The 24,474-nt window shown below is 38.9% G+C and overlaps 1 protein-coding gene and 1 long non-coding RNA gene across 5 annotated transcripts in view; one reads left to right on the top strand and one right to left on the bottom strand.

Annotated features, from left to right (window-relative positions):
- The window catches only part of PLPPR1 (phospholipid phosphatase related 1), a 252,267-nt gene extending 241,501 nt beyond the window's left edge, over positions 1–10,766 (top strand). The window contains exons 6-8 of one of the 2 annotated variants that reach the window (XM_045562315.1): positions 339–515; positions 4,654–4,785; positions 9,645–10,766. In XM_045562315.1, the coding sequence (XP_045418271.1) occupies positions 339–515; positions 4,654–4,785; positions 9,645–9,677 (342 nt within the window). In that variant the 3' untranslated portion in view covers positions 9,678–10,766. The remainder of the gene's footprint in view (positions 1–338; positions 516–4,653; positions 4,786–9,644) is intronic. The other variant, XM_045562314.1, reaches the window with a different exon arrangement.
- Positions 1–21,601, bottom strand: part of LOC123645830 — an 88,037-nt gene extending 66,436 nt beyond the window's left edge. For all 3 annotated transcript variants that reach the window (XR_006737719.1, XR_006737720.1, XR_006737721.1), the window contains exon 1: positions 21,482–21,601. This is a non-coding gene — a long non-coding RNA (uncharacterized LOC123645830). The remainder of the gene's footprint in view (positions 1–21,481) is intronic.
- Between the last annotated feature and the right edge of the window lie 2,873 nt (positions 21,602–24,474).

Below are 24,474 nucleotides of genomic sequence, written 5' to 3'. Positions count from 1 at the left end.
AGTCTCTAATTTGTTGCACAGAAATTACATGTTCTGAATCTGATTATTATAGTAATGCAAGGGATCACTGCATAAGTTGTATTCACATGCCCACTAGAATACAAAATACTGTTGTTGCTGCACTGATTTTCTGCCTAAATGTTTTTTTTTTTTTTTTTTTGGCCTAAATGTTTTTAATTTTTTTTACTAAGTAGCTTAGCAGAGTTCAAGGAAAACTAGTTGGTGTGGTTGCTTTGGCACAGGCCCCTGCTTGTATGTGCTGGTGTGTGTACACACATGTGCATAGTGCCAGCACACAGACGCTGCCTGGTCACTGCCCAGCCTCTGTCCTATTCCAGATGTACATTACAAGCACAATCAAGACGAAGAGCAGTCGACTGGCCAAGCCGGTGCTGTGCCTCGGGACCCTCTGCACAGCCTTCCTCACGGGCCTCAACCGGGTCTCTGAGTATCGGAACCACTGCTCAGACGTGATCGCAGGCTTCATCCTGGGCACCGCCGTGGCCCTGTTTCTGGTAGGTCAGCTTCCCTCTTTCTACCTGTATCCCCTTTCGTGCTCGCTGAGAGGCTGAAGATCATGGCGAGTCATGTTTCCCAGACTTCACGGTCTGAGTCTGTCTTCCTCTTGTCCCCACCTTGTGAGTTGTAATTATTCTGCATGTATTATATATACATCCTTTTGCTGCAGGAGCAACTTCCAAACACCCTGTCAGAAATACGGTTGACCATATTCCTTCTGGTGTTGGGGAGAGAAGTACCCGGGAAGAATAGCTGGCTCTACTTCCTGCAACACTGGGCTTGGGATTGGGGCCAGGCATACCTTCAAACCAATCTTTCTTAATTATTTGTTCTCGGTGTATTGGGGATAGAAGCTAAGTATTACTTGAGAGAAGAACAGAGAATGAAGAGCACTAGTAGAAACAGGCAGCTACTTCTCCACTATCCCAAGCAGCTTAGCTCTGGCTCCAAAGTTGCACGTTCTACTCAGAAATGCAAAACCCAGGCAACTAATAACCACATCCACACTTTTTGGAAGGCCTCTGTTGTTACCTGAAAATACCTCTTAGGGATCTTATTTCCACTACCAGTGGCTTCTTAACCACATATCTTTCTGGAGAAGAGTTTTGGTTAATACAGTTTTCTCCATCTCTTTACATTTCTGATGATGTTTTACTTTCTCAAATAGATAGAGACCTGGCCCCCTGCTCACATAGGAAATCCCTTAATTTCAGTTGGATTGGAAAGGAAAAGGTTAACTTTTTATCTTTATCTTTTTTTTTCTTTTACACTTTTGAGGTATGATACACATACAGTAAATGGCACCAAAAGTGTATAATTTGATAAATTTTGACATACAGCCTTTTCTCCCACCCTTCCTTTCCCCTCATCCCCAACCAGTCTGTCATTCTGTTAGTTTGCCTTTTCTAGGATTTCATATAAATGGCATATTATAGTATGTATTTTTTTTCTGATGTCTTTCACTTAGCACAATTATATTGAGATTCATCCATGTTATAAAATTTTTAATAATTTATTCCTTTTTCATTGATGTGTAGTATTCCATTGCATGGGCATGCCACACAGGTGCAGATTTCTTATCTTCAAAGGTTTGAAATAGGCCCAGAAGGCTATACAATGAGTCACCAGGCCTGGAGACTCACATATTTGTACATAAAATGAATCCTCTAACAATATTCAGGAAGCCTCCCAAGGAGAAAGAAGCCATCACAGTCCTGAAGGACCTCCCTCCTCTAATTCTGAGCTTTCGGGTCCAGGACCCATTGAGATCAGCATCACACATAGATGGATTTCACAGTGATATGACTGAACTCTTCCCTTTCCTAGCCTTACCTCCCTGCCCTCTTCAATATACAAAATACACATATGGCTCTTCCAACCTCTCATTCAGAGTTTTTCCAACTTTTTTACTTGCTAAGATACACACAGGAAGTGCTCACATTTATTCAGAACACTGATTGGGGAGCTCTATTCTAATTCAAAATTACAGACATACCTCAGATATTATGGGTTCAGTCCAGACCTTTGCAATAAAGTGCATATCACAATAAAGCTAGTCACACAATTTTGTTTCCCAGTGCATAGAAAAGTTATGTTTGTAGTATACTGCGGTCTACTAAGTGTGCAAGAGCATTATGTCTAAAAGATGCATATACCTTAATTTAAAAAAAAAAACACTTTATTGCTAAAAAGAGCTGACACAGACACGAAGTGAGCACATGCTGTTAGAAAAATGGTTCTGATTGATTTGCTTAATGTAGGGTTGCCACAAACCTTCAGTTTGTAAAAAACACAATATCCGTGAAGTGCAATAAAGTGAGATATGCCTGTATTTTGAATGGATCCAGGCTTTCTTTCTATAGTGAAAGATGAAAGACTGAAATGCAGTTTCTCTGGGTGAAGTTGCAGGAAAAATATCAGTAATGAAATGATCCCAAGATATTAACTCTCATTAGGGATATTTCCTGAGTAATGTTTTGAAAAAAATTGTATGGATAAATAGTTGTACACATTTATGAAGTACATGTGATATTTTGATACAATTAGACAATGTGTAATATTCAAATCTGGGTAATTGGGATGCCCAGCAACTCAAACATTCATTACTTTGTTTTGGAAACATTCTAAATCTATTCTTGTAGTTATTTTGAGGTACACAATAAACTGTTATCTAGTCACCCTATTGTGCTACTGAGCACTAGGTCTTATTTCTTCTAATTGTATTTTTGTGCCCACTAACCAACCCCTCTTTATCCCCAGCTCCCCACTACCCTTCCTGAAGAATGTTTTTTAAAAGATGAAAAGAAAACAGGTGACTTCAAGAGAACAAAGGGGTTTCAAAGGGAGATCAATGGTATATAAATAAAGACTTGGGCGCAAAAGAAAAGCTAAGCCATTTTCTTTCCATCAGTCCTGGAGCCAGCCACCCCCAGACTAAAGAGAAAGAGCAGTTCTGACTGTCCCAAGCAACATCATGGGGTCTTTGGGGGACGATATCTGTGAAGATTTTGGTGTTTGCTGAAGCCCCATACACAAATACTGCCTTAACATTAAACTTGTTTTCTCTCCATAACCTGCAGCCCTGTTTCTTATCACTCAGTTACTGTTTGGTCTGTTATTGCTTTCAGGTTATGTCCCAATTGTCAGGCCCCCACAATGGCCTTTATGTAAGACCCAGATCTGCTATTGAATTGCTCTGGCATGAGTGAGACTACCCTGCCTGCATGTGCACACGCATATGTACATGCCACACACACACACACACACACACACACACACAAAGCTGGGAAATGGGAGGGGAAGGATGTCCTGGAGGAGCCTGAAGGCATTTCAAAGCAGGGCCTTTGAGAGGAGACAGAGAGAAAGAGAAGAGCAAATACCGCGAATGGCAGCCTATCTGCTGTATGTGTTCAACATCACTTTGCATGTTTGTGTTTCCCATGTGATAGGATTGGGGAAAGAGAAAGGAAATCATTAGTTGAGCAAGTACTACATGCCATATGCTTTATCAAATCAAGTGCTCCTAGGGCAATCCTGGAGCACTTTTATTCTCATTTCATAGATGAAAAACAGTGAGGCTTAAAGATAAGTAAGTTGTCCAATAGACACCCAACCAGTAAGCCAAGAATCTGACCTGGGTCTCTCAACTCCAGAGTTCCATAACTTCTCCCACTTTCTGAATGGAGGAATTTTAAGCAGAGTTGAAGAGTGAGACAGAGGTGAACCAGGCAGAGAGTCTTTGTGTAAATGTTCTCCAGGGTTTGAAGAGGGACAGAAAAGATTCAAAGACACCATGAGAAACAAATATGTGCAACAATGAAAGTGTGGGAAGAAACAGATAAACTCTCCATGGGCAAAAAGGAGCAGAGAAGATGGTTAAAAAATAAAGTCAGTTATGAAGGGGCCTCAGTAAGAAACAAAGAAAAGTGGGTAATAACTTACAGGGGAAAGTTTTTAAATGGAAGCAATAAAAGAAAACTGCCACTAATGGTTTATTTAATCTCAAACAAAAGTCCTAATTTGAGGATGGAATTCAGGTAGGAATGGAAGGCCAGCTAACATTGACTGAGTACTTGCTATGTGTTTGGCACTTGCTAAGAGGCACAGTACTATAGGGGTGTGATTCAGGGGATCTGGAGTTAAAAATCTCTATGTGACCTTGGGCAAATTATCTACCTTCTTTGTGCCCCTTGATCTAAGCTGGAGATGATAACAGTACCTCCCTTATAAGATTGTTGGGTGGGTTAAATGAAATAAGATAAAATCCAGGACAGTGCCAGACACATAGTGGCCCTCAATAAATGTTAACTGTTATTGTAAGGTGAGTTACATTTGTTGTATGTTTAATAACTATAAAGCCATAAAGTAGGTATTACTATTACCATTTTACAGGTGAGAAGACAGGCCCAATGGGGTGGGTTATTGTCAATGGCCATCTGGTGATCAAACAGATGCTTCCTTTGTACCTAGAATGTGATCAGCCGACACCCCGGGCCGTGCCTCCCATGGTCTCTACTCCCTCCTTCCAAGGAAAAACATCACCATGGTGAAGATAGGAGAGTCCTCCACGTTCACAGATGGCCAGGCATGGATGGCTGGAGTCTTACCCCATTCTTTTTCCCCCTTATCCTGCAGGGAATGTGTGTGGTTCATAACTTTAAAGGAACACAAGGATCTCCTTCCAAACCCAAACCTGAGGATCCCCGTGGAGTACCCCTAATGGCTTTCCCAAGGATAGAAAGCCCTCTGGAAACCTTAAGTGCACAGGTATAGTAAAGCGGTTTCAGCAAACCCAAACCACCCACAGGCTCAAACCCACAACCTTGGGAGGTCAAGCCATCCGCTGACACCACTGAACTTACCATAAAAATCTGGTTCATTCATTGTAAAGGCCCTCAAGAAAGGAGTCTTCACTGTTTCCCTCAATTAGTTCTGTCTTTACTCTGGGGTTGGCAAGCACGAATCTTCAGGAAGTTCTTAGTAATGTCTAACTTAAACCCCACCTGCTTCAGGATACTTTGGCCTCTGATATAATGCCACACTTATAAAATTTGGACTAATCACATGCAAGGCCGATTTGACTTAGTAATTGGGGCAATATCTGAAAAGAAAAAGTTTTGCTACATGCAGTGACATAAGCTGGAGGCACATTGAAAAGGCTACTAAACTGAATGTCCTTTTGGACCTGTTCTGATGACAAAATCAATACAACATTATTTCGTGATCCAAGGTTCTGCAACAGAACCTTACATCATGCCAGGGGTGCAACAAATATTAGCTATAGTCCTTGTCCTTAAAGAATTCACAGATGATGAGGAAAGGTGGATATAAACGAGGAACCATAATATGACATGCCGAATCAGAGTTCCATAGAGGGCTGTGTGAATGCAAATGAGGAAATGATCTACTCTGAGAAAGCAAGGAAAGCCATAGAGAAGACTTTCCAACTGGCAAGATGGTATTACATACTTACTTTTGCCTAGGACAATTGCTAGGTGCTTTACAACTATATTCTTATTTGAACAGCCACCTTATTGAATAGATACTATAATTCCTATTTCATAAACAGAGATAAGATACTAAAGACAGTGATGTTAAATTACTTGCCCAGGGCCACCTAGCAAGCGAGAGAGCTGGGATGAGTTTTTTAAGCAGGAGTTCTTTAAGCAGACAGAGAGGGGCACAACTCATAATGAAACAGACTTTATTTATTAGCATGTCACCTTTTTCAGGTAGCTGAGTTCTGCTTAAGTGTTCCTTTTCTGTAATAGTCTGCTTATCTTGAAATTTTGTTCACATTTGGTACTTTCTTACTAAGCTATTTTTACAGTTAGTGCAAGGGAAAAGCAAATCGCTGCTTGTTGAAATTATCATGTACTTCATATCAGGGCAATATAAAATATTTCACTCTTTAAAAATTATTAACTATCAGATATCTGAGATAAACTACCCTTAATGAAATCTAATATTAATGAACCAGGAAAAAATAAAAACAAATAATAAAGCTCTCTCCATTCCCGGGAAAATATTTAGGGCTCTCCATTAAACCCAGTGCCAAGTATTTTTGTTTTCCCTTAACTTGTGTTAAAGTGAACATTTTGACTTGATCTAATTAGAAATAAAATATTGAAAATATTTCTGGTTTATTAATATACAGACTGTTGGTGCAGGTTGAATGATATAAATTAGCTAAATAATGATACCTTTTAATGAAGGTGCTATAGAATCTCTCTAGCTTTTCTTTCCTGCCTAATTATGTTTCTGTGCCTAGTGACGTCAGAGTGGTTATCTCTGAGATGGAGAAAGTTTAAAAAGGAAACAAAATATTTGCCGAGTTCCACAAACATCACCATCTCTGTGTCCTTGTCAATACTGTCCCCTGAATATGCTGGTCAAAGAACACTCTCTTCGCACCCCATCCTCCCACCCAACTCTGCTCGAGCATCACCTCTCTAATGCCTTTCCCAGACTTTTCTCTCTTCACCCTCAGGACTGTCGATAGTTGACCAAGGCCTAGAGATATCCAGGCCATATTTTGGGGGATTCTACTTACAACGAAAAATGAAGTGCTAACCAGGGTTTTAAAAACTGCTATTCGTAAGATACATTCTTTAATATATATAAATTAATAAGAAGGATTCTTAAATATATGTATACATAAATTCATTGTTTACTATAGGCAGCAGTTGAACTTCTTTCAAACCCATCAATATAGCTTTGCCACCCCATCTGCATACAATTTGAGGCCTTTCCTGAATACCAGGCTTGGGCCAAATGACCCTCAGGGCCCATCTCATATAATTGCCCCCACAATTAGAACCAAGCATTCCCTCGTATCTGCCTCCCGCAAGAACTTAGGGATCTTTGAGATCAGGACCCTATGAACTATGTGTCTTAGTCTTCATATTTCTTGGCATTCACTAGATGTGAAATAAATGTTGGGTTAATGGATACAAACTAGAACCAAAAACCTGAACTAGAAACTTTAGCCAGAACCGAGAACCTCACATTGGACCATAGTCACTATTTGAACCCCCATGGAAAGTAGAGATTTATGAGAAACAAGGAGCAGGACTTCTCCAGGCTAGACAAAGTGAAGCTACAGGAGGCTAAACCAGAAGTGTTGCTTCCCAAGTTACGCTGTACATACCAGTTGGGAAAGATTCAAGTAACCAAGCATCTACTTTGGGTATCAAATGTTTCTATGTGGAGAGTTAGGAAGATAAACCCTGTATTTGTTGGTCAAGAAAAGAGACCTAGCACTTACTGAGAGCCATCTCATTTAATCCTCACAATAATCCTGCAATGGATATTATTATCCTATTTTACAGATAAGGAAAGTAAGGTGCCAGGAGTTTAAGTAACATGCCCGAAGTCACCCAGTCAAAATTAAACACAGACCCATCTAATTCTAAAGGCCCTGCCTATTCTAGCATACCACACAGCCTGAGATTTTATTCAAGGAACATTCCTTTTTGAAATCTACAACTCCCAGCAATGAACATTGAAATATGTTACAGGGGCTGGTGTGTTTGATCTGAGTTATAGTTCTTCTAAAATAAATATTGCCTGTGTTTTCTCCTGTGGGCAAGAACTTCCTGTGCAACTCCAACAGCTGGTTTCTATTAGAAACTGCTTGTTTGTAATTTCTGAATAGAATCATCTTCCTAGAAAGAGAACCTTTTGGGATCTGAGCAATTAGAACCTCTCTTCAGAGCACACATTCATACACATGCAATCTATCCCACGATTCAGAATACTGTAAGGAGAAGACTGTTTGAATGGGGAGAGTACAAGTCACCCTCCTTTCCTTCCTCCTGAGACATTCCTTTCCCTGTGCCACATGGAGCCCCCAGAGCTACAGTGCTCTCTCCTCTAAAACACTAACTCAAATTTTAATATCTTCCTTCTGTGATTCCCCTTAGTATAGTTAATTGAGACGGTGCATTTTCTAAAATCTTTCCCAAGTACTAAAGAGAAACCAAAAAGTAAATTATAGAAAATTCAAATAAAACAAGAGTCAGGTTTCCAAAGCATTGTTTTATGTTCTTACAGAGTTATTGTGATCCCAAAGGGACCAACTCTTGAGCTGTCCAAGATCTATGCCCCCAATGCCCACAATTCACCTGAGCTATCAGACTTAGCATTGAGCAACTGTGTTCTTGTTGACACAGTAGGTTTCTGTTAACAAAAAGCAAAATTAGAAATGAAGCAATTGTGTTAATTCACACTGGATGTGCTATAGAGACTCCTTATGTCTTCCACTTGGGGGAAAGGATTGTTTTCCCTAAGCACAAACAAGAAGAATCCAATCTGGACTAAGACCACAGATGCCTGCACCCTTAGCCTAGGAGATTCTGATTCAGCAGGTATGGAGGAAAAAAAAAAAAAAAAAGTACTCCCAGAGGATTCTGATGGCCCCTTGATTCAGAACTAGTGTTACTATTGACTTCGTATTATAAATAGGAAAAAAACAAGACTTGAAGGAAGAGTTCAAGAAATCTGCCCAAAGTCACCTGTCTAGTTATCTTAGAATATTGAATTCCTTTATCTTTACCACTTAGTCATAGACGGAATCTTATATAAATGATCAAAGTATTGACCACCCCCAAAAAAAAAGTTAGAAGAAGAAAGCATATTATAGAAGTAAAAGCATAAAAGGAAAGTTATTTTTTGCCTTATGGCAAGAAATACACCAAATCTCAGTTTTCAAGATTAGCAGACAAAAGTACCTTGAAAAATATAAAATACTCAGTTTCTAAAGGTATATCTGAGCTGGAGAATATAATGTAAATGCCCAATGTCCTAAAAATAAATAGGAATCAGGAAACCTATAATAATTAGATTAAAGCCACAGTTTTTAAAAGTATTTGCCAATTTCATGGACCCAGAGCATTGAGTTTTAAGTTCAAATAAAAGGACTTTAAATAAGTTCAAATAAAATACAAGGCCTCCTCAATTATAGGAGATTTTAAACACATTTCTCTCAGTAATTAACAAGCAAACAAACGTAGTAAGGATATACATGATTATTATTAGTAAAGGTTGATCTAATGTGCATTATATATAATCCTCCTCAAAACATATGAAACGTTATGAAAATAGATCATGTACAAGACCATGGAGCATGTCTCTAGAAATGTTAATGTATCTGTATTATGTACACCATATTCTCTAGGAAAATGAAAAATAACTAGGAAAAAAACCTATACATTTTGAAATATCAAGCTCATTTCTGTATAACTCATGACTCAAAGGATAAGTCATAAGCTTTTTAAAAATTGGAACTGTTCAATATTGAAAACATTACATTAAAAACTTTTGGAATGCTACAGTTACTTTGAGATCCTTAAATGCTTATACTAGAAAATAGTTAAGTATAAGACAGGATTATGCAGAGAACAAGTTTAGATGAAGAAATGATCCTATTTGGTTTAAGAAAAACTAGGGGAGATTTCACAAGAGAGGCAACAGAACTTGAGGGTCCTTGGAAGAACAAACTGGGGAGAGGGAACAGCCTGTGCAAACTCGAGGAGACTAAGAAAACCAGGGAATATTCAGGGGTGTGTGTGCATGCGTCAATCCATCCAGCTCTAAGATTTTATCTGCTTCTGTTTGTTCTGCAGAATCACTCTGCCTCCATGACCGAAGTTACCTGAAACAACTGACATGTCACAAGCTGTTTTTTAAATCACCTTCCAATTCGATACTTCAAAATACACAGTTACTCAATGTCAAACTGTGAGGACAAATATTATGTTTATCTAGTTAGAAGCTAATGTTTTGTACATTTTTTGTATAAGGAAGTGATGTAGCTTGCCCTGATTTTTTTTTTTTTTTTTTTTTGGTCAGCTTTAATATATTTATGCCAGAATTTTAAAACCAACAAAAATTTCTTCTTATTCAAGTGTGCATTGAAGAACCACATTTATTCAATGGTTGATGTTGTTTTGTGATATTTGTACACAAACCTTCTTTTTTCAGTTTTATAAACAGAAATAAATATAACAATTCACTTTAAACTTTTATTACTACAGTTGCTGCCTCTTCCAGAGTTTTTGAATTTTAATGAAAGTTAAACTTTTGAGTTGCAGGAAAGACCATGCTGGTTAATGATTAATCTCAAAATCAGTTGTGTAAAATAATCATCTTCAAAAAGAATTTTGTATTTTGATCTCTTAACAGGTTGTTGCATTCAAAGTTAAAGTAATAAATTAATGAAGCCATCTTGTTATACAAACAATTGTCAGAAAATCCTGGATTTGGGGGGTGTTGGGGTTATGCGATTCTTTCTTTGAGAATGGCCTCGCTCACCTCAGAACTCGAGACCTTTATGGAATCCTGTCACTGAGCAGGCAGGTGACACTGCAGCCTCCTTTCCAAAAAACAGCCATCACCAGCCTTCCCTGTCAACTCAACAGTTTTGTATATCATATTGTATGGACTTTATATGAAAATGAATATTTTACAGTTTGCACAGTATTATTTTACAGAAAGGGAATCAGAACATCTACGGCATAGAGCCCCAGAGCAACAGCTTCACTTTGTGGCTTTTAATTGTTCTAGAATTTTAACTGCATCTCATTTTTCTAGCATGGTGATAACTAATGTGTAACTTCTTTGAGAGAAGGAGCTCCTTTGTCTGTACCTATCAGAATGTTTTCTCGACACTTCCATATTGGCTCTTCTTAGATTTTTTTGTACATATTTTTTTTTCTAAAGAGAAGAAAAAGTTATCACAAAATGTATTCTGGCTCATGTCTTTTGTTTTAAGCTTTATCCACTGGGCAAAGGTTATTTGAAGAGTCACGATGAAGTGACCTCAACAAAAACAAGTATTTATACTTTCCAGTGCCCATATCTGTTGAGATAAACCCCAATAAGGGCATGACTGAGAGATCGTGTGTGTGTGTGTGTGTGTGTGTGTGTTTGTGTGTGTGTGTGTGTGTGTGTGTGTGTGTGTGTGTGAGAGAGAGAGAGAGAGAGAGAGAGAGAGAGAGAGAGAGAGAGAGAGAGAGAGTGTGTTTAGGCAAATAAAATAATTCTTCAAATTATTACGATAATCAGAAGCCCATTCTGGAGGCCTAGCAATCCTCAATCTTCAACCTACCCATAGATACCTCCGAGTTGTCAATAAGTTGTTTTTAGGAACAAAAGTTAGCTCTGATAAAACTTCTCCTAATCTCCCATTTCATTCTGGCCTTATCTTCTGAGTGATGTCTGATTAAAGTTGGGGAGGGGGACAAGGAACCAGAGAATATTTGAGGCTGTGTTCATCCCAGATACCAAGCTATGAACTTTCACAAACATAATCTGGTTGTTCTCAAAGCAATGAGCCCAGGGGAGCTGTGACAATACCAAAGTAGTACTATACGTATCATCACTAATATTAGAATCCAGGTCTGCCTGACTCCAAATTTCATTCTTTCACTACATCAAGATGCTTTTGAACCAAGTCCACACCGTTTTGTGCATTTTTCAGTGTAACATACCTACTTAGATGATTCACGGGGATGGTACTGGAAGAAAAGGAAACCACGAGAGGGAACAATTTGCAAGCTCTGAGCTTGCCATGAGGGATTAGTGTTATTTCATTGTTCAAAATAAGACATGCTGAAAAAATGCTGACAAGCCAGATTGCTTTTACGTTACCCATTTGTTACAATAAGAGGCCATTTAAATGTCCAGCCACCAAATAGCGTTTCCAAGAACATAAGACAAAGTGAGTCGAGTGATCCTATTCTTCTTTCTAGTTTTGATTCCGGTAGGATCTATCCGTAGTGTTTCAAGAACTCTGGCCACAGACTCCATTTTCCCAGCCTTGGACTTGGGAGATGTTGGTGGGTGACGAAGCCACGCTCCACAGGACACCACGCTGGCATACTTGGAACTAGGGGTATCTCTGGACTCACAGTCCGGGGATCCCTGAGCCAGCCTGATTCCTTTCCACTGTGCCACAGCTACCTTATCACTGCCTCCTGGTTAGCCCCACGACATTGCACAGGCCCCGCAATGGTCTCTCAAGTCTGCCATTTGAGTTTCATTTCTTCACACTAGGCACCGCTCCACCTGGGTCTTTGGCCAAGGACAAAGCCCTCTGTCCAAATAAGACAAGTGGTCACTCACTGTAGCCTCAGAGAATGAATTCTGCAGTGAACTTTTCTTTCATTTGTCAAGAAAAGCCCAGGGGCACCTGAGAAAGTCTGACTCACTGTGAGAAGGAACTGGGAAGAAACAAAAGAAAGGCTAACAACGTGTAAGTAACCTTATGAGACTGCTAGCCCTGTGGATATCTATGACCTTCATTCTGTGCCCAGAACATGGTCTGACAGACAAAAAAAAACCACTTAGTTAAAATTTCTCATATGGATGCCAGATTTCTTCCTAATTTGGCTGAAGGTAGACTATGAGTCATTTGGAAATAAAGGGAATTTTAATGGGGCCTGAAGGTAGCTGAAAGATGAATACATTTAAATATAGGAATAATGGTGCTGAACCTGCACTCAGCATAACATAAACATGTTATGAACTTCTGGTGAGTTCTAAAGATCTATTAGGCTGTGCTAGATGAAAGGGTGACATGCAGCTCTACTGAACCAGAATGCAAATGGGATAATTCGATACTCAGAAGGAGAGGGAGTAGGTATCACTGGGATGATTTAAAGAATAGAACCGTGAGTGGCATTTTTGCTGCAAAAAACTGGGTTGGCTCCCTTTGTATGCAGAATCTCTCAAGGGTGTTGAATATCTTGGAGGCAGACACATCAAATACCAGATTTCCCATGTTTGTTTCAAACAGTAGGTTATGTTAAGGCTGTGATACTATTTCTGCCCTGTTGAATTCAAGATGTGTGCTGGAACCATTGTGTCATCTACTATTATGTACTACTGTGGGAATTTTGTAATGAACACCAAACCTCTTGCTCTCATCCTCATTCTTGATCCAGAATTTTCCACGATTGATTGATATATTCACTTATAAGTATTTAATAAGCATCTATTATAGGCTAAGAGTCACGTGAAGAACTGAGGCTATGCAACAAAATAAATAACCTGTTTCTTATCCTCATGGAGCTTAGAGTCAAGTGGAAGAAAAGGAAAATAGCCACAAAACATTTAATATATAATTAGCACTTTAAAGGGACTCTTGATTTAGAGAAGGAAGGCAGAGTTATCTTACCCAAAGAAGTGGCATATATATTGGACTATTTAGAATGAGGTGGTAACTAGACACAAAGCAGAAGGACCAGCATATGAAACCAAGGTGATGGCACATGCAAAGGCCCTGGGGCAGGAAAGAATTTTATACATGCGAAAAACTGGAGGATGGCCAGTTAGTGAATGGAAAAGAGACACTTGATAATGTTGGTGAGCACATCAGAGATCTTGGACACCTTGTTATGGACTTTGGAATTTATCCTGAAGTGACAGGAAGCCCTCAGTAAGCAGGAGAATGGCATAGTTGGATTCTTATTTTTAAAGGGTCCTTCTGGGCTGTATCTGTGTGTAGAATGGGTTGAAGAGAATCAAGACCAGAAGGGAGACAATGATTAAGAGTCTATTGTGTTGGTCAAAACATTATTATGACTTGAAGTAGGGTAGAGGCAGTAATGATGAAGAGAATGTGGGTTGGAAAGATAGGAAGAGTCTACCTCTAGGAGATAGACTCAGCAGGGTTTGAAGCTGCATTGAATGTAGGGGGATGACAGCTTTCAATAACACTTGCTTCTTAGAGTACACTTTTCCAAATCTAACTCCCCTGACTCATAGGAACCTTGTGATGGAGGAAAAGCTGGAAAGGAAATCAAGTTTGGATCTACTCCTCAGCCCATCCATCGGCCCCCTAACAGTTCTGCTTCTCACGGGAACTCCGGTAATGCCACACTCACTTCTAACACTAGAAATGACTCTGCCAGGAAAAAAATCAACTTTTGTACCACTCAAGGCTGGTGCCTCTGTCCTCAGCCTGGCTTGCTCCTTTTGGTATCCTGTGTGTTTGCATCTATAAAAGGATATGGTCTTCTGAAGAAGCCAAATAAATCCATGTGAAGAATGAAGGGTGATGGTGATGGTGAGAGTGATGCTTTTTTCCTCAAAGTCATTCTCTTTAAAGGAAAAATGCGCTTACACCTTCCTATTAATCACAATGGAACTTCCATCTATCTATTTATCTCAAGTTCTTTGGAACAGAGAACAACTTTTCCTTTGGGATGATGTTTCACGTTACATAAGGTTATCTCCCCAGTGAATCGTCCTATAAGGCAAACTTTTTTTCTAATTTTAAGTGATGTTCTTTAGTATTTTAGAAGTGGGTAAAACCAGGCTTACTAAGTCAAGCAGACTCATTACATGTAATTCTATACAAAATATTTACAGCTTCTTCTCATTCCCTGTCTTTACAGCCAACAGTTTCTACCTTTAGTAGTGATCATGCAGTCAGGTGTTTATCACTTCGGTGTTTCTTCTGTTCTTCAGACGCCACAGGGTTTAGGTGTGAAGGCAGGCAGGGGCAGCTCCACCACGGCTGCCCGTTGTCTGGTAAGGCTTTCTCTGGTTCAGGGCCTTGGGCCCAATGAGGTGCATATCTAGGGCTAATTCACTACATAGTCACCAGTTGTGAATTAATTCACCATTTCAGGGATTTCAGTTAAGCATGATAACTTAAAAAAAATCAATTTCTATGCATTTGGTATAATCAAGCCAAGATTAAATGGTGCAGCTGGGAGCTGAGATCTCAGAAGAGCCTTGCAAAGAAGAAAGTGAAAGAGATAAGTTTCATTTTGCTGAAATCATACCACTGAAAAGTAAGATCTGGGTGGTGCTAAGAGAGTTTCCTAATCCCAATAAGGGGACTCTGTGTTTTCTTTTTTTTAATACAATGAAACAGAGGGAGTGGAGCAAGGTGGCCAAATAGAAACCTCCAGTGATCATCCCTCTGCACAAACACCAAATTCAACAACTATCCACATAAGCAAGCACCTTCAAAAGAACCAAAAATCAGGTGTGCGATCATACTACTTGGCTTTAGCATTACATCAAGGAAAGAGGCACTGAAGAGGGCAGAAAAGACAATCTCACATTGCCTACACAACCCCTTGCCAGCAGTGCCACACCAGCACACCAAGAGGAGAGAGAAACTGTGTGCCTGGGGAGGGAGAGCAAATGATTATGGGACTTTGCGTTGGAACTCAAGGCCACCATGGCACAGGGTAGTAACACAGCACAGGACAGAATTCTGCTGGTGCCCACAGAGAGTGCATTTAGACCAGCCTGGCCAGAGGGAAATTCTCTTCCCTGAAACCTGGGTTAACGCTAGCCCCACTACCAGCTGGCAAAAATCATCCTGAGTCCTGGATTAAATTAATAAGGCAGTTGAGCCGCAAATGCTGCAGTCTTTGGGAAATTCCTGTGGCTGTGCTAGCATGGAGCCAGTGGGTGTGGGGTGCACATGACCCAGTGACACAACAGTGGCAGCGGGCAACTCAGGGTCTGTGTCACCCCTCCCCCAACTCCAGCTAGTGAACTTGGGGTACACATGACCCAGTGAGACACCAGTGCCAGTGGCCAAGCCAGGGCCTGTGTCACCCCTCCCCCAACTCCAGCTAGTGAACTTGGGGTGCACATGACCCAGTGAGACATCAGTGCCAGTGGCCAAGCCAGGGCCTGTGTCACCCCTCCCCCAACTCCAGGCAGTACAGCTCAGGGAGAATCTTATTCCACTTGGGGAAAGGAAAGGGAAGAGTTCAGAGGATTTTGTTTTGCAACTGAAATTCCAGCTCAGCCATACTAAAATAAAGTACCAAGCAGACTCCTGAAGCCCTTGAGTCCAGGCCTTAGTTCCTGGACAGCATTCCTGCACCAGAAGGAAACATTCTTCCCTGAAGGGAAGGACACAGTCCTGGCAGTATTCACCACCTACTGACCAAAGAGCCCTTGGTCTTTAAATAAATATCAGAGAGAGCCAGGCAACAGTCACCACTGGCTGTGGGTGAGACTGGGTTGGCTTCAGGTATGACCTGGCTCTGGTAGCCACAAGGGAATGCCCATGTCACTCCCCTAACTCCAGCAGCCCAGCACAGAGAGTGAGGGAAGAGAGTGAGAGACTGCTTGGTAATCCAGGAATTCTCCAGTATCTTACCCAAATCTACCAAGGCAGTATTACCAGGAGTCCACAGAGACATAGCCTCATTGGGTGTGGGGCACACCCAGTGCCGATACAGCTGCAGTGACAAAACACTTAGATCACAACAGTCAATTCCCTTTGAATATCTGGAAAGCCTTCTCAAGACAGAAGGGTTCAAACAAACCCAAACTGTGAAAATTAAAATAAATACCTAACTCTTCAATGCCCAGACATCAATGAAAATGCACAAGCATCAAGAACATGCAGGAAAACGTGATCTCACCAAATGAACTAAATACGGTACCACTAAAAAATCCTGGCATGATGGAGATAGGTGAATTTCAGACAAGAATTCAAAACAGTTGTTCTGAAGAAGCTTAATGAACCTTAAGACAACAAAAAGAACTAATTCAGAAGCCTATCAGAGAAATTTAACAAAGAGATTGAAATATTTTTTAAAAAATCAAGCAGAAATTCTGGAGTTTAAGAATTCAACTGACAAACTAAGAAATGCATCAGAGCTGCTAAAGAGCAGACTGGGTAAGATACTGGAGATTTCCTGGGTTACCAGGCAGAGTCTCTAACTCTGAAAAAGCATTCGACAAAATTCAGCACCCTTTTATGATAAGAACACTTAAGAAAACAAGCATAGACAAAACTTACCTAAAAAATGATACAAGCCATATATGACAATCCCACAGCCAACATCATACTGAATGGGGAAAAATTGAAAGCATTCCTGCTCAGAACTGAAACCAGACAAGGTTGCCCTCTATCACCGCTTCTATTTAACATAGTGCTGGAAGTCCTAGCCAGAGCAATGAGACAAGAGAAGGAGATCAATGGTATCCAAATGGGGGCAGAAGAGGTCAAACTATCCCTCTTTGCTGATGATATGATCTTATATCTAGAAAACCCCAGAGATTCTGCTAAGAGAATCCTAGAATTGACAAACAAATTCAGTAAAGTTTCAGTTTACAAAACTAATGTGCAGAAATCAGTAGCATTCCTATACACCAACAACAAACTGAGAACCCAATCAAAGACTCAATACTCTTCACAATAAATAGCAACAAAGAAAATAAAATACCTAGGAATACCTTTAACTAAGGAGGTAAAAGACCTGTACAGGCAGAACTATGAAACACTGAGGAAGGAAATAGCAGAGGATGTAAACAGGTGGAAAACCAGACTGTGCTCATGGGTCGGTAGAATCAACTTTGTTAAAATGTCTACACTACCCAAAGTGCTCTACAGAGTCAATGCAATCCCTATTAAAATACCAACATCATTTTTCACAGATCCAGAAAAAATAATTCTATGCTTCCTATGGAACCAGAGGAGACCCCATATAGCAAAAGCAATCTTAATGAAAAAGAATAAATCGGGAGGCATCAATTTACCATACTTCAAGCTATCCTATAGGGCTATAGTAACTAAAACAGCTTGGTACTACCACAAGAATAGAGGCATAGACCAATGGAACAGAACTGAGAATCCAGATATAAAACCATGGTCATATAGCCATCTAGTCTTTGACATAGCAGACAGAAACATACACTGGGGAAAAGAATCCTCATTCAATAAATGGTGCTGGGAAAATTGGATAGCCAATGGAGAAAACTGAAACAGGATCTGCACCTTTTACCTCTCACCACTCACAAAAATCAACTGACAATGGATAATAGACTTAAACCTAGGGCATGAAACTATAAGAATTCTATAAGACAATGTTGGAAATACTCCTATAGACATTGGTGTAGGCAAAGAATTTATGAAGAAGACCCCAAAGGCAATCACAGCAACAAGAAAAATAAATAAATGGGACCTGATCACATTAAAAAGCTTCTGCACAGCCAAGGAAACTATCACAAGAGCAAACAGACAACCTACAGAATGGGAGAAAATATTTGCATGTTACACATCCAACAAAAAGCTGATAGCTAGAATCTATATAGAACTCAGCAAAATCAGCAAGAAAAAAAATCAAACAACCCTATCAAAAAGTGGTCAAAGGACATAAACAGAAACTTTTCAAAAGAAGACAGACTAATGGCCAATGAACATACAAAAAAATGCTCAACATCTCTAATCATTGAGGAAATGCAAATCAAAACCACAATGAGCTATCATTTATCTCCAGTGAGAATGGCCTTTAGCAAAAAGTCCCAAAACAGTAAATGTTGGTGTGGATGCGAAGAGATAGGAACACTCATACACTGCTGGTGGGACTGCAAACCAGTACAACCTCTGTGGAAAGTAATATGGAGATACTTCAAAGAACTACAAGTAAAACTACCATTTGATCCAGCAATCCCATTTCTGGACATCTACCCAAAGGAAAAGAAGACATTCTATAAAAAAGACATGTGCACTCGAATGTTTATAGCAGCACAATTCACAATTGCAAAGATGTGGAAACAACCCAAGTGCCCATCAATACATGAGTGGATTAATAAAATGTCATATATGTATACCATGGAGTTCTACTCAGCCACAAAAATCAATGGTGATCTAGCACCTCCTGTATTATCCTGGATGGAGCTGGAGCCCATTCTCCAAAGTGAAGTATCACAAGAATGGAAAAACAAGCACCACATGTACTCGCCATCAAATTGGTATTAACTCATCAACATTTATGTGCACATATAGTAGTAATAGTCATTGGGTGTTGGGCAGATGGCGGAGGAGGTGGGGATAGCTATATTCACATGTAATGTGTGCGGTGTGCAACAACTGTGGGATGGACACACTTGAAACTCTGACTTGGGTGGGGCAAATGCAATATATGTAACTGAAACATTTGTACCCCTGCAATGTGCTGAAATAAAAAAAGAAAAATTAATCAGTGGCATTTCTATATTAATAGTAAACAATCAAAAAGAAATCAAGAAAATAATCCCATTTACAATAGCTACAAATAAAATCAAATTCTTAGGAATAAACTTAACCAAAGAAGCAAAAGATCTGTACAATGAAAACTATAAAACACTGAGGAAATAAATTGAAGAGGATACAAAAAAGGAAAGATATTCCATGCTCCTGGATTGGAAGAATCAGTATTTTTAACATGTCCATATTACCCAAGGCAATCTACAGATTCAATACAATCCCCATCAAAATACCAACATTCTTCACAGAAATAAAAAAAAATCCTAAAATTTATATGGAACCACAGAAAGACCCAGAATAGCCAAAGCCATCCTGAGCAAAAAGAAACTGAGGAAATCACACTAGCTGAATTCAAGCTATACTGCAGAGCTGTCGTAACCAAAACAGCATGGTACTGGCATAAATACAGACATATAGACCACTGAAACAAAATAGAGAATGCAGAGATCAATACACATATCTATAGTGAACTTATCTTTGACAAAGGTGCCAAAAACATACAGTGGGAAAATGGCAGTCTCTTCAATAAATGGTGCTCTGGGAAAACTGGATATCCATATCAGGAAGAATAAAACTAGATGCTTCTCTCTCAAATCAAAATGCATTAAAGACTTAGATCTAAGACCTGAAACTATGAAATTGCTGAAAGACGACATTGGGGAAATGCTTCAGGACATTGGTCTGGGCAAGGACTTCTTAATAAATACCCCCAAAGCACAGGGAACTAAAGCAAAATTGGACAAATGCGACCACATCAAGCTAAAAACCTCTGCACAGCAAAGGAAACAATCAACAAAGTGAAGCAACAACCCATAGAAAGGGAGAAAATATTTGCAAACTACTCATTTGACAAAGGATTAATAACTAGGATACACAAAGAGCTCCAACAGCTCAATAGAAAAAAAAATCAAATAATCCAATTAAAAAATGGACAAAGGTTCTAAATACTCAAAAGACGACATACAAATGGCCAACAGATGTATGAAAATTGCTCAACATCATTAATTAGAGAAATGTAAATCAAAACTACAATGATATATCAACTCACCCCAGTTAAAATGGCTTTTATCAAATAGGCCAGAACAAATACTGGTAAGGAGGTGGAGAAAGGGAAATCATCATACATTGTTGATGAGAATGTCAATTAGTGCAACCACTATGGAGAACAGTATGGAGGTTCCTCAGAAAATGAAAAATAGAACTACCATATGGCCCAGCAATCCCAGGGCTAGGTATATATCCAAAGGATGGGAATTCAGTATATCAAAAAGATATCTGCACTCTCACGTTTATTCCAGCACTATTCACAATAGCCAAGATTTGGAATCAACCTAAGTGTCCATCAATAGATGAATGGATAAAGAAATTGAGGTACTATACATATACACAATGGAATATTATATAGCCACAAAGAAAGAATGAAATCCTACCACTTGCAACAACATGGATGGAACTGGAGAACATTATGTTAAGTGAAACAAGCCAAGCACAGAAAGACAAATCTGACATGTTCTCACTCATATGTGGGAGTTAAATATTAAAAACAATTGACCTCATGGAGACAGAGAGTACAATGATAGTTACCAGAGACTATGAAGCGTAGAAGAGGCAGGGATAAAGTGCAGATGGTTAATGGGTACAAAAATATAGTTAGATAGTATGAACAATATTTGATAGCACAACAAAATGACTATAATCAACAATAAGTTAGGGTATACTTTAAAATAACTAAAAGAATGTAATTGGAATATTTCTAACACAAAGAAATGATAAATACCTGAGGTGATAGACACCCCAATTATCCTGATTTGATTAGTTGACATTGTATGCCTGCATCAAAACATCACTGTACCCCATAAAGATATACAACTATTACATACCCAAAATAATTAAAAATTTTTAAAAATCTTAGTTTCCTATAACTGAAAAAATATAGCTAAATAAATACAATGACAATACTCTGCACAGAACCTGAGTGTGTTTGTGAAAGCCACAGGTGAAAGGAGAAACAGAAAATACAGACCTATCTATAAAATGAGAATAGCCTTTAAGGAACAGATCCAATTAGAGATAATTGAAATTAAAAATAATGTCCAAAATAAAACCCAAGAGATAAGCTAAACAGCAGATTGGACACAGCTGAAGAACAAATTAGTGAGTTGAACTAAAATTGTAAAATTCTCCAAGAATGCAGGAAGGGAAGGGCAAAAATAGTGAAAGTCTGAGAAAAATTCAATATTCATAGAGAATACATCCAGAAGCTCCAATATCCTTTTTATAGGAGTTCCAGAGGAAGGGACAGAAAAACTGGAAACGGGTGAAGTGGTCAGATAATTAATAGAAGCAAATATCCTAAAGCTGAAGATAGACTGTTTTACTACGTTTGTGCTGCTATAAGAGAATCCCCGAGACTGGGTAATTTATAAAATACAGAAAATTTTTTCTCACAGTTCTGGAGGCTGGAGGTCAAAGATCAAGGTGCTGGCAGGTTCAGTGTCCATGCGGGCTGCTCTCTCTGCTTTTGAAATGGTGCCTCGTTAGGTCCTACTGGAAGAACACCCTGTCCTCTTACGCAGAAGGACTGAAGAGCAAGCAAGCCAAAAGCAAATTGAAGCCTCTTTTATAAGGACGCCAATCCCATTAACAAGGGAGAAACCTTCATGGCCTAATCACCTCTTAAAAGTCTCACCTGTTAATACTGCCACATTGGCCATTGAGTTTCAACACCTGAATTTGGGAGGGGACACATTCTAACCACAGCATAGAGATAAGTTTTAGTTTTTAGTATGAAATGGCCCATATAGTGCCAAGCAAAATAAAAAAATGAATAATAAACCTACACTTAGTCATATCTTGATGGAATTTCACAACAAACAGAAAATTGTAAAAAGGAGAGAGAGAGGGAAAGAAAGACAATTCCCCAAAGTAATGAGAATCAGATTTCTCATTGGGAACAATGGACACTGAAAAAAAGACCAAACTGCTGAGAGAAATAATTATTAATGTTGGGAGCCAGCTTAGCCTTATGCAAAACGCCATCTTATACAAGCGCCATCTTAAGTTTACATACATCTTCTTCCTCGTCCTTGCACAAAGAAAGCGCGCGCAAAGCCTGTAACACCCCTCCCACTCCCTCTCCTCATATCACATCACCACCCTTCCTCCTATCAGCAGCTGCCACAAGTCTTATTCCTACCCTCCCCTGTTACAGCGCATATAAGCAGCCGTCCAGCAATAAAATTTCGAGGCTTGATCAGAATTTTGTCTTGCCTCCATTCTGTGTGTCTCCTGTCTCTTTTCCCTCACCAGCAGCAGGTAGTCCTCCTCGCGCCCCTGCGTTGTATGCCCCGCTGGTCGGGACATATTAATATCAAATCTTATATCTATAAAAATTATAATTGAGAAGTTAGAGCAAAATATAGACATTTTCAGATGTGCTAAGAGTCAAATAAATATGAACCTTTTAAACGAATTATGTGAGCTTGCACTTTGGAAAAATGGCAAAATGGAAGATAAAGCCAAGAATTTTTTAAAAAATGGGCTGTAAGAAATAGCAAGTAGCAAAGAAACTGTTAAAGCATAGTTATGATTAACTTATTATTTATTGTAAAAAAATTAATAATCTAAAATTAATGGTGAATTCCATGGAGAAAAAGATGCAGTACCTGCTAATGTTCTCGTCTTTTGGGGCACAAAGGTAGATACGCTGATTATATATCTTTTTTTTTAACTTTTTACCATGAAAAATTTCAGGCACATAAAATAGAGAGAATATTATAACAAACACATTATCATACCCATCATAAAACTTAATAATTCTGAAGTTCATTGCCCCAGCACACTCCAGCCTTTCTTTTTCTCACGTAATTCACTTGAAAAAACAAGGCAGTTGTCCCATAGAATGAAACATAATCTGGATTTGTTAACTTGTATTACCTTGTTCTCCAGCCACAGTATATATGAATTAATTATTAAAGGCTTGATTAGATTCAACAGTGTTGTTAGGAATAGTTCTAAGTACTGCTGGGCACTCCACGTCACATCCCATCGTGAAGCACATTATGTCAAACTGACCCTTTTTACAGATGCTAAATTTAAGCAGTAGCTTCAGGTGGCGATAACCTGTTTTCTCCATTGCAAAGTGACATTCCCCTCCTCCTCCACCTTATAAGGGCAGATTATCTACTGGATGATAACTTGTACTTTGGCAAAATAACTCTTGGGTTTAAGAGGAACAAAAAGTAAATCAGAAACTATTTAGAAATTAACAAAATGAGAGCACTGTATATCGCAAAGCCAGAAAAATATAAAAATGGCAATTTTTATTTTTAAAAATCAGAAATTAATGAATCAGTAAAAAATAGATCTGATCAATAAGTAAACCAAAAGCTGTCCCTGGAAAAAACAGACAAATATTTAGCAAGTCAGACTGAGAGGAAAAAGAGAAAATATGCATATAAACAACAGGGGCTAGGTGAAAAATTATAAGAGAAAAATGTGTTCTAGAAAACATGGTGAAATTCTGAGAAAATATAAATGACTAGATTGGCTCCAAAAGAAAACACAAATTAGTCAGTATGAGAAATTCATCTATCAAAATTAGATAGATAAGCAAAATTAGTCTATTAATGAATGTAATTCACCACATTCAAGAGGAAAAGCATTATGAAAATAATGATGGATAACTCTGATATAGTAATTGCTATGTGCCAGGTGCTATTCTAACAGCTTTAAAATTATTAACTGATTTAATTTTAATAAATACCAAAAAAGCATTTCATTAAATTCAATCCTATTCCTGATTAAAATGGTAATAGAGAGAGAGAGAGAGAGAAATAAAGAGAAGTATCACTATTCTAGAAAAAAAAAAAAAGCTTTTTTAAGTTCCTACTGGAAATTTACAGCAAACATTACACTCAATAGTGGTATTAGAACTTTTTATATCAAGTATCAGAAACCCAACTCAAAATGGTTCAAACAGAAGATGTACTTTTGCAAGTAACTTGGAGTTCTAGGGAATTCATCCAGACTGGCAATGCCTGGATCCAAAGTATTTCTAACTGAGGTATAAAAGAGTATTTAATTTCCAAGGCTATCATGATTTTGAAATGGCAATGTACCCTAGTATGTATAAACTAAGATTCCATTTACAAAAATTTGAAGCACAAATTTTTCAGAAATACTTCAAATGCATATGTGTGCCCGGCCCTTTCCTTTAGTCTGACTTCCAACTGATTCAAGATGACTGTGAATCTAGGGAAGCCAGGAGAGACCCTCTCCCCACCTCTTCCTTGCCTTATCCTAGTTATTCCCCAACTCCAGTCTCTTGTCCCCCCACCCCCATCATCACTCAGCCCTTGCTCAGAGTTTGCTTGTGGTCTGAATGAGATGTTGCCTGAGGAATTTCTGGATTTCTCCCCAGGCGTGCTCCTGGGCTGTGG

Source organism: Lemur catta, chromosome 10 (assembly GCF_020740605.2).
Source record: "Lemur catta isolate mLemCat1 chromosome 10, mLemCat1.pri, whole genome shotgun sequence".
NCBI lineage: Eukaryota > Metazoa > Chordata > Mammalia > Primates > Lemuridae > Lemur > Lemur catta.
Note: the sequence above shows the minus strand (reverse complement) of the source record. Positions and strands in the feature narration are given on the sequence as shown.